Below are 14,868 nucleotides of genomic sequence, written 5' to 3'. Positions count from 1 at the left end.
CTGTATCAGTCTTAGTCACCAAGAAAGGAATGTCACCCTCCCAGGTTTCCCGTCAAAGGATTTATGGATAGCCAGGTATATGTACACACACATAGATCTGTACAGAAAAGAACCCTTTGGCAATGTTTTCCTTTGCATTTTTACTCCTTCCTAACCCTTCTGGAGCATACGTACCAGATTTCGCCCAGACAGGACTTCTAACAAAGCCATTAGGATTTTGCCATCTTGTATATCAACGAATAAATCTTTAACTTCTAGAGGTGGGTTGCACTGTGGAAGAGGGGGAAGGAAAGTAGCCGATTAGTGATCTGTGTAAGCCGCAAAACAATTTCAGAACTGCAGGTTTCACTGGAGAAAAAACTTCCGGACAACCAGATGTGCCTACAGGCAACAGGACCCATCCAAGGAGATAGCGATCCCCTCTCCCTGGAGGTGGCCCGTGGGCACTGGGTGAGCTGGGGAGCTGGGGAGGAGGCTCTGGGCGGAAAAAGTCAGAAGCCCCCTGCTTTCCTCTCTGACCTGGGGGGAGGTCTGAGGGACCTGTGTTGTGTCCACCAAGAGTTTGGCTGGGTGTGGCCTGGGGTCCGCGGGGCCGGCTGGAACTTGTTGGGCAGATGTCCCAGCGCAGGCATTTCCAAACTGTGCTTCCCGGAACACAGCTCCAGCAGAGCACTTCAGGGAGCCCTGTGGGGGCAGGGGGGTCCCGGAGGAGGCTGATTCTCGGCACTCCCTTCCATAGCTCTTACTGGCCTTTATTTAGGGTTCCAGGAAGACTTTGCTTAAAGAAAGGTTTCTGCTGACTAAACAAGCTTGATGAAAACTCCTTTGACGCAGGATGGTTAGGATTTATTGAATCTTGGGGGACAGGGTCCAGGACCTGCATTTTTAATTCACCCCCCGACATAAATTCTATTTACTTTCTGGTATTGGGGCATTTGGAAGCATTAGAACATTTACTGCTCTTGGGGACAGCGAAAGGGGGTGTTCCCACAGGAGACCGGATTAATTAGGGGACAGAAATGGCGGCTGTCACCAGTCAGAGAGCCAGGGAAATCTTGGAGCTGTGGCCCAGGCACCCTTTCCTCTGGGAAGGCCTCCTCCCCGTGAAAGCCTTGGAGGGCCCATGTTTTCTTTTCTGATTCGGGAGGTGGCATTTCCTTCCCTCTTATACGAGCCCCCTGACTCCCAGTTAGTCAAAATACCGGGCAATTCCACCCACAGGTGCACAGAAAAGGGCTTTGCTTCAAGGGCCACCGCGACTTTGAACCCAAAGGCAAATTATTTTCTTTGCAAACTCCCCACCGCTCTGCAGAACATTCCACGCGGAGCATGACGGTATCAGGTTACCAAGACTCTCAGGGAAATGTTATTCCTGTTAACGCGGGGCAGAAACGCAAGACCCGAACAAAACAGCCCCTGATAGATGAACTCACAAAACTTCCAGTTAGCAGCCCCGACCGTGGCCAAACCTTGCTTTTGAGCTGAACCTGGAGAATAATTTCCATTGACAGTGTCTGTAAGAGCCTCAGCCCGGCAGCAGCGAGCGGGGCCTTGGCCGGCCTCCATCTGCAAGACGGCAGGAGGAGAAATTGAACCCACTCCAGTGAAAATACTCCTCGAGGCCCCAGACGTTCCGTGGGCTTCACGAGACTGGCCGAGCAAACAGCACCGCCGGGGGTTTCTTCATGATCTAACTCCTTGGGTAAATTAAGGAATTTTTCCAGAAGCCAGAGACCCCGTAAATATTTCTGACAGCCTTCAAATTGCAGTTAAGCTCACTCCCGCAAGGAGGTCCTGGGTTTCCTTTACATGAAAAGCTGTTCTTGAAAGTCTCAAGGTTGGAAACATGGCTGTGAATTTTGCCCTGTTGATTACGAATCAGTTTTAGGTGCTATCTGATTTATCTGTAGAGTGGGTGCTACCCACCTGCCCCCAAAAAGGAAGCAGAAAGAAGCATGGCCACGGAGAAAATTCTGGATGCGATCAATGCTAACAGAGGTTCGTTTGGGGGGAGTGGGGGGGAGTGAGTGCGAGGGTATTTGCTCTATTACCCTCTGTACTTTTCTGTATTTATTTTTTAATTAAAAGAAAGAAAGAAACACACTATGGCTAAACTCCGTCTGCCAGGAGGAATTTCCAGCTACCCTGATACACATCAGGCATTAATTTAGGAGTTCAGTGAACTCAGATTTGGGGGACAGTTTTCCTTTATTTTCCAAAAATAACACTTCATTGTGTGAGCACTACCGAAAATGCACCAATAGTCAAAACAACGGGCGAGTGATTTATAACGCTTCATCCATGATATAGAGAGACTTTGCCCTGAAGAGTCCAGGAGCCTCCTGGGTCGAGCGTAACCTGTTCTACAGGTGGGGAATAGAAGTGTGGGTGGTCAAGCGGCTGCTCGGGAAATATTTTAGGCCTAAAGTTTACGCTACATGAATTAAAATTTCGGTCAAGAGCTCCACTTCCTAAAAAACCACATTTATTTTCTCTGCTTTCTAATCATTTCAGTGATTTCCTCTAAGAACCTTTCTTTGGGGTTAACTCTAAGGGCAGTTAATATTACTCTTGTGCCTTTTAAGAGGAGAGGAGAGAAGAAAATATAGGTATTAAACTCACTGAAGTAGGATACTTGAATACCACCAGCTTTGAAAGACATGAGAGTACTGGCTGGGTCTATTTGGACAACCAGATAGTGGAATTTAAGAAGATGTGAAGTGAGTAAAATGAATCCTGATAAACCAGCTTTCTTATAATAAGAAAAATAATCTCTCCTCCCCCAACCCCGGGGCAATTGAGAATGTTCTCTGTCGGTGGGGGGATGGGGGTGGGGGTGGGGGAACCTAGTGGTGAGGAGGGTTCGGATTTCTCCTCCCCCGAGCTGTTTATTTATCCATTTCACATCCTGCCCCTTCTCCGCTGCTCATCCTTGTGTCTGGTTCACCTGCTTTTGTTTTAGGGTTTGTGTGCCTGAGAAGCCGGCAGACAAAATGTGCTTCCATGTTGCTTGGCCAGAGTATGTTAGCAAAAAAAGAAAAAGGGGAGAAGAGGGGTCACGAAGTGGAATATGCAGGAGAAGCCACGGGAAGAGCTTTCTTCTCGGTCGTGGGATTGCAGAGAAGCGATTCAACGTCTCCAGGCTTCTGTTTCCTCATTCGTAACAGGATGGGGTGCGGGGTAAGGAGGGTTGTCTTGAGGATTAAAGGAGATGTGTGCTCGATGCACCCAAACAAGCAGATAATATTGTGACCAATAGCAGCATTACGTGATGAACCAGGGCATCTGGCTTGGTTAAAAGGTCTGAGGAGTTTTTGCTTGAATCAACCCAAATACCTATAAATGGGTCTTCACGAGAGCCTCCCTGACCACCCCAGACTAGAGGTCGAGATCCCCCCAGCTCCATGTTTGGGTTGTTCAACAGCGAATGTTTCCTAACTTTGGCTCAGCGATTCCTATTTAAAGATGGACCCTCTCCTTCCCCAGCTAGACTGATAACCCCAGCAGGTCAGAACCCCATGTCTTACTTACTTTCCCGTTCCCAGCACCGAGCTTGACGCTTGGCAATGAGAATACACTCAGTTATGGAGGAATCCATCACTTAACAACAAGCCGAGTGCCCTGCTTACCTTCTCCAGATGGAGATTTATCCATCGAGTAAAAGTTCGCTTCTGCACATTCTCCCTCTCAACTGAAAACAAAGAAGTGCCGTTAGCTGGGTGCAAAGAAGTACATGCAAAATCCCACCCTCCTCTTCCCACGGGGAGAGTCTATGGAATCTCTGCAGGATGAGGAGCCCCGGAGGTCCCATATAGGGATGGAGACCTTCCCAGGAGGAGGCTGGCAAGGGGCTGGGGAGCACCTAGAATCCATTTTCTCCAGCCCAACCCTGAGCATCTTAAATAGATTAAAGACCCACGAATTCAGACACACAGAACAAAATCTTATGCACGAGCTAACGTGAGCATTTGGGCATTTGACTCTCCAGCATAAGAAGCACTGGTGGGAAGAGAGAAGTTTAAAAAACGAGGTGATGCTGCCACACACCTGCCTGGCGGTGGTGATGGGTCAGAGGAGCTGGCATGGAGGAAAGGAGGGGAGGTCAGTGATTAGGAATCGGGAGGGGGCTCGGGAATGTGTGGTGGAAAGAATTTGACAGTCCTGGCGTGGACTCTTAGCCTGGTCACCTCCCAGCTTTGTGTCCTTGGGCTGGTCGCCTATCCCCATATCTGATCTTCCCCATGAAGATACATGAGTGACAGCCCACTTCTAGGCTGCCGTAAGACTGACCTGCGATCCTGCAGGTCAAGCTCAACGGGGTTCCTGGCACAATAGCTGCTCATTCTTTTTTTCTTTGTAGCAATTATTTTTAGAGCCAGGGAATACTTTGTGCCCCCTCCAGCCCCGGAGGGGAGAGTTCTGCAGAGCCCCAGTGAGCAGGAAGGACGCCAACCAGACACAGACCCCTTCTCCCACAGGACAGAATTTCCCAAACAGGTTCCTTAGGAGGAAAAGTCTTTCCTTTTCAAGAGTTATTGCCATCTATCTACCTAGCACTAATTATGTCCTGGACACTTTGTTTCCAATCATCGTTAATCCTGACAATACCACCTGCGAAGTAGAAACTAGTATTTTATAGTTGAACAAAATGGGGCTCAGAGAGGTACCCTGACTTGCCCCGGACATCAGTTGGAGAGAGACAGAGCTGAGCATCTGTCTGTCTGCCCCTCCTCAGCCAGCTCCCTGGAAATGGAAGGCTTGGCTTTGAATTCCATCTCTTCCAAAAATTACGACAAAGGCATCTGCAGTAGTAATGATAATGGTTTAAAAAATATTTACCGAACACCCGCTATGTGGCAGGTACCCATCTAAGCACTTTACATGCATTCACTGATTTAATCCTTCCTACAACCCTTGCAGGGAGGGACTTTCAAGATGGGAAAACTGGGGCACTTGCCCAGCGTCACGCAATTAGTAAGGGTATTGTTCTTATGTTACAGATGAGGAAACTGAGGATCCAAGAGCTAATAAGCCACAAAATTAGGACTTGGAACTAGAGTCTGTGCTTTCCCCAGTCGCTCCTGGGCTCTGTGGCATCAGCTGGCTTGGTGCCCGGGGACCCGGAAGGAGTTTCCGTGATAGGCCGTGGTGCCAGTGCCTGGGTCTGGGCGCCCCGGGGACCATGGTAGCAGCCCCTGCAGTTCAAGACGCTACGCCTCTCAGGAAGCTCCCTGGAAATGTCAGAGCCAGACAACTCCTAAATTACTAAGTTCTGGATTTCAACATATTGAAAGAACATATCACATATGCTTAAAACCATTTCATATTTCTTTACCAATAAGAAAATGAGAGGCAATTTATCTGTTGGCGGAGGAAAAAAGGCTACGGTTTTCTCTCGCGACTGTGGCTCTTTTTTTCCTCCCAGCCTCATTATTAGGTAGATAGTGGTGCCCATAAATCAGATTTTAATATTGTGCCTTTCAATCTTTTTAATTGAAGAGCCAGCAGACAGTAATTATGCACATAACTGCTTCTCTCTCATTTTCCTCTTTTTCCGTCAGGGAAGGTCACTGGCTAGTAGGCATCAGGATGAAAGAGCTCATTCTAGTGAACTGTTTTTCATGGGGGGCTGGAGAAGGGAGGAAGGAAAAGAAGCTGATGGGAGCGAGGCCAGGAGGGGGGCATGTGCTGAGGGCCATGAGTTCCAGAGTTCCAGAACTTCCCAGAAGGTGGGAGAGAGCTTTCTGCCTCTGCAGCTTTTTCCGTAGTGTGGGTCTTCCCATAGTTTAGTGTCTGTCCCGCTGTTGAAGGACATGGGCTATTTCTGGTTTTTCACTGTGTGGAGCAGTGCAGTAGCCAGCACCCTGGCACAGGCAACCTGGCATGAGCCTCTGTGCACAAACGTGTGACTATAGTTCTTACGCCTGATGACTAAAAGAGGAACTGCTGGCTCTTAGTAGTGGGCACAGTTGAGAATTTAATAGCTACTTCCAGACTCCCCTCCCAAAAGGCTGCCCCAGTTTATACCTTCACCCCACCCTGTCTTTAAACAAGTTTATGGGGATTGTAAAGTATTTACACACACATTCAAACACTCAGGCTGGTTTCTCCATATGGCTTCAGAGAGAGCAAAGTCTGTCTCCTGAAACAGAAGTGCATTCAGTGAAAGCCTAAGAGAACCAGGCGTAGGCTGTTAGTTTAACTGTGCAGAAGGGTGCAAATGAGGAAGTGGGTGTAAAATAGGAAGTGGGTGTCTGTTAGTCTACATATGCCTCATCTATCTGCCCACTGAGCCATCTATCTGTCCATCCACTCACCCATCCACCCACCCACTAGTCCACCCATCCATCCATCCACCCACTCATTGGTCCATCCACCCATCCATCCACCCACTCATTGGTCCACCCATCCATCCATCCACCCACTCATTGGTTCATCCATCCATCCATCCACCCACCCACCCATTAGTCCATCCATCCAACCATCCATCCACCCACTCATTAGTCCGTCGGTCCATCCATCCATCCATCCATCCATTCATCCATTCAGCCAGCCTCCCAGCTGATACTTACTCAATGATTACTACTCGCTGGGAACTATGCCCAACCCTGTGGGCAAAATCAGAGATGAAGAATTAAGCATTCATGGAATCTTGCACTCCAAGAATGCACAGCCAAGTAGGAGAGAGAAAACACGGATGCCTCAAGGCACATAAACAAGGAGAAATGAATTAGAAATTTCAAGAGCTGATGGGATGGGAGGAGGTGATTTCAGACTCCACGGGGGACTCCTCTGGGGGCCCTAAGATGATCCCCCCCATAGAACGGGGACACAGAGGGATCCTGAAAGGTAAAGCCAGCATTTTAGCCCTGCCCTGATCCACAGCCAACCTCTGGGTGGCTTCACTTCCATTCCAGCCAAGGCCAGTGGTTGAATCCAGGCACAAATCAGCTTCAAGAGCACAGTGGAGCCACAGGAGGGCAAGGTGAAGACTGAAGACACCAGGGGACTGTGAGACTAGGTCACAAATAGCAGATGAGTCCCAAACAGAAATAGGGTACAGAGACCATATGTTCTGTTCCTGAAACTAGGACATGCCGCTCAATACACAGGAGAGGGAATGCGAGAATTTAGCCTGCCCCAGAAGGCCCACCTGAGAGCCACACACAATTAGACCATTCGCTGACCTTGGTGAAGGTCAGAACTTTCAAAATACCTTTGCCTCAGTCTCCCCTCTGCAGGATAGGGATAACCGCGCCTCCCCGACAGGAATGCTGTGAAGATCAAAAGGGATCCGCCAGAAAGGCATTCCCGACAGCTGTTCCAGAAGGGCCACCTTTCCCCCAGCCCCAGGGCACGCCGCACGCCCTTGGGGTATTTTATCTGGTGTCTCCACACAAAGGTGGGCTGCCCTTTCGGGGCCTTCTGCATTTCCAAATACCCACCCCCATCCCGCAGGCCTTTTCTACTTCTGGCCCTGCCAAGGCTCTATAAACTTTATATCGTTTCCATAAACCCAACGGCCCCTTTTGTCCACGGCACCTATCACGTTGTAAAGGTGTAGGAAACCACTTCTCAGGAAAGGTCTGGCCTTCTTGCAGAATGTTTGTGGGGCCTGGTGTGGGTTTACTGGGCAACAACGGAGTAATAACAGCGCTGGAAAATCGCCATCCCAGCTCTGCTTGGCCGGCCAGGGTGCTTGAGCACCAGGTCCGGTGGAGGAGGAGGGGCTGCCATGGGACTCCAGGGACACACAGACGGGGCAGCCCAGCCTTTCTGGCTCAACTCCACCATCCCAAATTCCAAGGCATGACTTTGGCTCCTGCTTTGCCTAGAACAGGCAATTTGGAAACAGGAGGTGTGACATTCCTTCCTTCTCAATGGCAGGCTCAGGGGTTGGAAGCCACAGAAAAAGGAACACTAGCTCTGGGAGTTAAAACAGACTCATTTACATTTGTGGCTGTCTTTCCGTAGGTCCACATTTCCCTCAAACCTACTTCCTATACAATATTTCCTCTGTAATAGTCTGTTCTTCCCCGTCCATGGGGAAGCCTTGACGGCTTTATCTGTTGATGAAAATAATATATTCATCATAAAAAATTAAAATATAGAAAAGCATAGAGAGGGAATTCCCTAGCAGTCCAGTGGTGAGGACTTGGCACTTTCACTGCTGTAGACCCGGGTTTGATCACTGGCTGGGAAACTAAGATCCCACAAGCTGCACGGAGGGGGGAAAGAAAGAAAGGAAGAAAGAAAAGCATAGAGAAACATATCTCAAATCTCTTGAAATCATTACACCCAGAGATCACCAGTATGGCCATTTTAATGACCATCCTCCTAGAACTACACGCACACACACGCACACACACACAAACAGGCTCCGAGTTAATGCACGCGGGCGCTCATGTACACAACTGCAACGTGATCACCTAAAGACTCAGTATTCGTCAAAGCACTGCCCACGGATCCCTAACATCAAGAGCTTCTAGGGTGACAGTTAAAATGCTAATTCCTCCACCCCAGCCAAGACCTACTGGGTCACACTCTCTGGGGCTGGGGCCTGGGAATCTGAATGGAACCAGCTCAGGGGTTATGATAGTACACAGTTGAAGAACCCGGGTCTTGCCGGGAAGAGACAAGTGGCACAGTCCCTTGGTCATCTTCGGGCAGAGTAGAGATGGCAATGGGACATCACCTGGTGGAGGAGGAAGGGCCGGTGTTCCGGAGCCAGAACCACAATGCCACCCCGCAACCTGAGATGGAGACACGGACAGGGCTCCCGGGTTGGCTACAGTATCGCTCATTGGCGCTGGCAACAAAAATTCCTTTCCCGCTTTGTCAAAAATGCTCTTCCTGATAATGCTTTAAGTCACTAAATTCACGCAGCTGCTCTGATACTCCCGAGAGATGGCCTAGGAGGACGGCAGTGCAGAATCCCGCAGGGGAGGCTTACCCTTCGACGTCCATCCAGATGCGGCAGCTAGGGGCACCTGTTTCCAGCCGCAGGGGCACTGCCCGGGCGGGAGGGAGGCGGCTGGGCCGAGCTGTGGCCTCACCTCCAGGAGCTCAAAGCCCTCGCCCAGAGCCGGGCACAGCGCACGTGCTGAACAACCGCAGCTGTAGCTGTTATCGCTAACCTCTGACAAGCTGCTGAACTTTTCTGAAGTTGAGTTTCTTTTCTGTGTAATAGAGACAGCGCCTTCCCCTACCAAATGAGACGATGATGCCTCTGTGTGTGTGTGCGTGTGTCGGACACACAGAGGACCTCAGTAAACAGACTTGTTTCTTCTCACAATTCATAGCATTCCAGGGACCCATATGTGGGCCCTACTGACAGCTTTCTGTAGGATGGGGCGTGGCCACCCTGGTGACAGCTTAGTGGGCCCTCCCTGTCCCCGGTGGAAAGGTCACTGAAGTCCCCCACTCAGGGGGGGATGCAGGGTGGCACGGTGGCAGGAGGCCCCGTACTTTTCAAGCTTTACTCCTGTTTTCTGTGAGGGCAGGACCCTGGCACGCATTGGCTCCTGTGCCCCAGGCCTTGTTCGCTAGAAGCCCGGGTCTGTACAGAGGGCCATCTCAGCTCCAGGGGTAGCCACAGCCCCCGATGATGACAAGGGGGTTCCTCCAATAGCATCCTGGTCCAGAAACCTCCTGCCCCACCTTATACAAGCAATGTCCTGAGACACTCACACACACTTTCCCATTCTGGGTCTGAGCTGACTTCTTCCACTGGCTGGGAAAGCCACTGTCCTTCTCGCCAAATATCCTTCTTTTTCTCCATGGCTCAGACCCCCACTCATTCTAAGTGTCCCCCTTGGCTCGCTTCAGCTGTGCCAGCTCTTTGCATCAGCTGGGGATCTTTAACCGAGGATCAAGGGCACCCGCCACCCCACGGACAGCACACAAAGAAGCCAGCCCTCGGGGTGGGGGGGGGGCCCTGCATGCCTGCCCCCGCCCAGCCCTTGGCACTGCTGGACCCCCGGGAGCCCGCGGCCGCCTCCCAAAGAGGCCGGGTCCCCCCGTCTTGTGGTTTCACTCCTTTCCCCATCTTTCAACACCTCCCAGAAACACAACCTCATTACATGGCCCCACGCTGGTTCATTTGAGAAATAAAACTCAGAAACAAATTAAACGACAATTTCTTTTTCAGCGGGAGGGGAGCCAGGCGTCAGGAATACCAGGCCAGCAGCCTTGGGTTCCGACTCCTGGGGGCCCGCCATCGGCTCCGGTGGTATTAAAAGCCCAGGCCTCCAGGTGCTTTGCTCCAGCGGTGATTTTGCATTTAATTTCCTTTGTTTTTCCTCCCCCAATGTCTGCTCTTACCCAAGTCCCTTTTATTGAGACTTTGGTAATAAAATGCAAAACTCTCCTTGGGACCCAAGGAGCATGCAACGCCTACCAACCGGTGTGCAGGGAAGTGGCGGGGCCCTCTCACCCCCTTTCTAGCTCCTCTGCTACCTTCCCTCCTTTGTCCCTTGAGGGGCCGGGGATGTACCGAAGGGCCTCAGGACCAAGAGTGAGTCCGGGCTCCAGCCGGTGCAAACCAGTGGTCTCCCCAGTATGCAGCTGGGAAACGCCAATAAAACTGCCAAGCTCATTCGAACTGGGGACTTAAATCCAATTCTCTCACCGGTCCCAGAGGCCACCAATTAACACACCACGTCCTGCCCCTGCTTCTTAGCTGCTCCCAAACACATAACCCAGGGCTCCAAAGAGCTAGTCCCAATTACACACCAAATTAACTTTTAAGCTATATGTGGATATATACAGGGCGGTGCCTGTGACTAACACACAAAAATAAACCCACTCTAGTTTTTGCTGTGAGTGATCCTGTCTAACCTCAGTGCTCAGCCTCGGTCCACCTTGATTTATGACAGATGACGCCAGCCAGTCAGCCATAAAAACCAAGGTTAGGAAGAGGGATTTTACCATCCACCCAGATGGGCAGACCAGGTGACATGACCAAGTCAGACAGACTGCCCGGAAGCATCCAGCTGAAACGGAGACGGAGATTGAAGTGGTGTCCAGACAGTTCATTCACACACCCATCCAGGAAGCAAATGGGCTGATACTTACACCCAACCATGGGAAATCAGAATGTGGACGCCGTCCTCATGGGCTTCCTTTGCCAGGTCCCACAAGGAAGGATGGAGAGCCGGAGGGGAGGAGAGAAAGAAGGAAGGAAGGGAAGCAAGATAGAAACATACTCTCTTCCCATACTATGGAGACCGTGATTCCTGGGGGACTGAACTCTCCTTTGTGGACCACAGATTTTGATGATTTTCTTTTTCCTAATACCAGTATTTTCGGGAAAGTATCCAGGCTCCTGAATACTAACTTGAGTAACTTCTAAAACAGTCTTTTCCAAACCACATGCTGCAGAGGACTGGGTCTAAGAGGCCTTTCAAAAGAGGAACCCAATAAAGCTGGGAAACAGTGCATCCTCTGTTTCCTCTCGTGGATATTTATGATCAGTATTTTTAAGGCTCTGATAAGTCCTGCAATAAAGACGTGTTTCACTTGGTCTCAACCAAGCTCATCTGAAGCCAGACCCCTTTTCTGGGTAAAACTGATCACAACTTTCTTGTAGAATCCTGCTTTGGAAATACAGAGAGATGTTCATTCATGGGGGGTGTCTCCACTGGGTCCTCACAGCCACTGAACCAGGCAGCCACACTTCCTGTGACAGAGACTCCCATGTGTTTGACAAACCCTGTTTCCTTTTTCTCATGGGCACGTAGCCAAACTACATTTCCCAGCCTCCCTTGCAGGCGGTGGGGGCCTCATGGCTGCGTTCCAGCCAAAGGTACGCCGGGAGGTACAAGCATGCCACTTTCAGACAAGGCCAGGCCAACGCTTCATGCCTTGTGCCAAGGATGTAGAGGAGGACCGAGCCATCGCAGGGAAGGAGGCTGGACTCCCAAATCCCCCCTGGGACAAGGATCACCCAGCAGTGCCACCCCAGGAGGTATATCACTGTGAGACTGTTGAGTGAGTGAGAAATACACCTTCACCGAGTTAAGCCAGAGTCCTTTGGGGGTTGTTATTATAGCAGCTGGCCAACCAGGCTTATACCTGCCTTAAGTGAGAGGAAGGGGAGAAGGGAAAAGTCAACACTTCCGCAGCCTCTTCCAGGCACAGGGAGAAATACTCCGCCACTGAATCCCCACGGCAACCTCAACAGGTGAGCGATGGTGCTTCCGGTGCAGATGGGGAAACTGAGTCTCAGAGAGGGGAAGTGACCTGCTCCGGTGCTTGGCTGCACAGCCGAGGGGAGAGTCTAGCCTGGTGAGCCAATACCCTCTCCAGGGCACCTTGCTGGGCTGGTGGAACCCTTCAAAGCAAACATCTTATTGAAGATCCTTCACAAAGAATCGGTTTCACACCCAGGTGAGCTGGGCAGAATACAGGCTGACCCGGTGTTTTGTCCCTGAACAGAGTTTACACAGGCCTAATAAGAATTAGCTTGACTTCTCGGGTTCAGCTCTTTTTCAGAAAGGAGATTAAAACGCTCAGCTGCATACACATGACCTTGATTTGCATTTTAAATAAAGCCCCACACTCACCCTTCAAATACCAATGTTTTTATGTACATGCAAAGGCCAATCAGCTGCGAGATTCTCTAGAATTAGGGTGACCAACTGCCCTGGTTTGCCCTGGATTGAGGGGGATCCCAGGACACAGGACCTCCAGTGCTAAAACTGGGAAAGTCACAGGCAAACCAGGATGAGTTCTAAGCAGTAGACACAGCACTGTGTCCTGGAGAGACGCGGGAGGGGCCAGCTGCTGGGAGGGACAGAAGGCCCTGGGAGCCACGTGGGAGACCAAGAGAGCATAACTCGAGGTGGTTAATACTTGCTTTAAATGCCAGGGACGGAGCGAACCCTGAAATTCCCATTTACAACTTTAAACTGCCAACGAAAAGTGACACCAGTGTGAACAGAAACTCCTGCCTGAGCAGGAGAGGTAACACTGGAAACTATGATGGGGAAAGGCAAGAGGTGTCAAATTCTCCTGAAGCTACATGTGTCCCCCAAATTTCCTGTTAATTATTAGCCTGAGAGCCCAGAGGCTGCCAATGTGACAAATACAAATGCTTCACACACCACGGGTTCCTTTTTGAAATGCATATGTTTGAAAACAGACAAAGGTTATCTATATACACAAACCATCCAAATGCACACACTTGTGCATGCCTGTGTGTGTGTGCATGCCTGAGTGTACACACACACACACACACACACACACCTCAAGGTAATGTGGGTCACCTGCAACCTTCTTCAGGGACCTTTAGTTCCCAGGGTCACCGGAGGGATTTTGTCATTGCAAGGTCTCCCTTATGCAACAGCCATAATGGTTCAGACCTCAAGGACTGCACTCACACTGAGGTCAAGGGCAGATCTTTGCCACTGGGTAGAACCCTGTAGAATGGCAAATTCCAGTTCGGTAATCCTACAAAACCCACTGAGACTAGACCCGTGATGCTCAACCTTCACAGTCACCTGGGGAATCTTTAAAAAAAGTCAGAGATGCCTGGGCTCCACTCCAGACTAATTGAATCTGAATCCCTGGGGGCAGGGCCCATGCATCTGCATTTTTAAAGCTCCCCAGGTGATCCTGACACTGAGCCAGGGCTGAGAACCACTGCTCTCAGCCAGGAGTTGGCAAATTTTTTCTTGTCAAGGGCCAGATAGTAAATGTTTTAGACTTTGCAGGCCATATGGTCTCTGGCAACTAGTCAACTCTGCAGCGGTGGTAGAAAGCAACCAAGGCATACCCAAACGAGCATGGTGTGTTCCAATAAAACTTTATTTGTAAGAACAGGTGGTGGGCCGCAGCTTGCCAAGCCCTGCTCTAGACTTCACAAGCCCCATTGCCTGATTTAATCAGCCATTCTAGACTTTGCTGGTGGCCATACCCCTCACAGCCCAACTTTTAAAAGTCAGTTTGGGGCTTCAGGAGCAGGGGGTTGTTTGCATTCTGTCTACTGTTATAAGAAAAGCAAACAGCAGTGGGGGGGGGGGGGCAGAAGGTGTATGGGAAATAAGAGTAGCAGAAAAACTGAGTATTTGGTCTCTGCAAGTCAGAGAAATCCACTTGGATTTTCTCCTCCCATCACCAAAACTGTAAGAAAAATCACATTTGGGCAATCAGACTTTTAAGTGATTCTTGTCCTTATTTTACTTCTTCAGCAGCCGGCCTTTTTCAAACCAAGTCCTATCACCTAGCCTCTCTCTCCTCATTCCCTGCTAGATATCCACTTTGTCTGAAGAATCCAAGAGAGCAAACATGGAGAAGAAAAACAACCCCACACAATCATTAACTGTTTTCCTTCTTCTTTTGTAAAGTTTAAATGGAAACAGGCTTAAAAAAAAAAATCAAACAGGGCTTCCCTGGTGGCGCGGTGGTTGAGAGTCCGCCTGCCGATGCAGGGGACACGGGTTCGTGCCCCGGTCCGGGAGGATCCCACATGCCGCGGAGCGGCTGGGCCCGTGAGCCACGGCCGCTGAGCCTGCGCGTCCGGAGCCTGTGCTCCGCAACGGGAGAGGCCACAGCAGTGAGAGGCCCGCGTTCCACAAAAAAAAAAAAAAAAAAAAAAAAAAATGGATCTTTGGGCTTCCCTGGTGGCCCAGTGGTTGAGAGTCTGCCTGCTGATGCAGGGGACACGGGTTCGTGCCCCGGTCCGGGAGGATCCCACATGCCGCGGAGCGGCTGGGCCCGTGAGCCATGGCCGCTGAGCCTGCGCGTCCGGAGCCTGTGCTCCACAACGGGAGAGGCCACAACAGTGAGAGCCCCGCATACCGCCAAAAAAAAAAAAAAAAAAAAAAAAATCAGAGCTACCCGTAGGCAAAATTTCTTAGCAGATTA

General features: G+C 50.4%; 1 protein-coding gene across 2 annotated transcripts in view; it reads right to left on the bottom strand.

Moving 5' to 3' along the window:
- Positions 1-14,868, bottom strand: part of CLMN (calmin) — a 117,119-nt gene that overhangs the window by 37,303 nt on the left and 64,948 nt on the right. The window contains exons 2-3 of one of the 2 annotated variants that reach the window (XM_059059312.2): positions 3,630-3,691; positions 175-270 (exon numbers count right to left, since the gene is read on the bottom strand). The exons of the other annotated variant lie outside the window; for it this stretch is intronic. Of the exons in view, the coding sequence (XP_058915295.1) occupies positions 175-270; positions 3,630-3,691 (158 nt within the window). The remainder of the gene's footprint in view (positions 1-174; positions 271-3,629; positions 3,692-14,868) is intronic. 2 annotated transcript variants of the gene reach the window in all.

This window comes from Kogia breviceps, chromosome 3 (genome assembly GCF_026419965.1).
Source record: "Kogia breviceps isolate mKogBre1 chromosome 3, mKogBre1 haplotype 1, whole genome shotgun sequence".
NCBI classification, from domain to species: domain Eukaryota; kingdom Metazoa; phylum Chordata; class Mammalia; order Artiodactyla; family Physeteridae; genus Kogia; species Kogia breviceps.
This window is presented reverse-complemented; position numbering and strand designations above follow the sequence as displayed.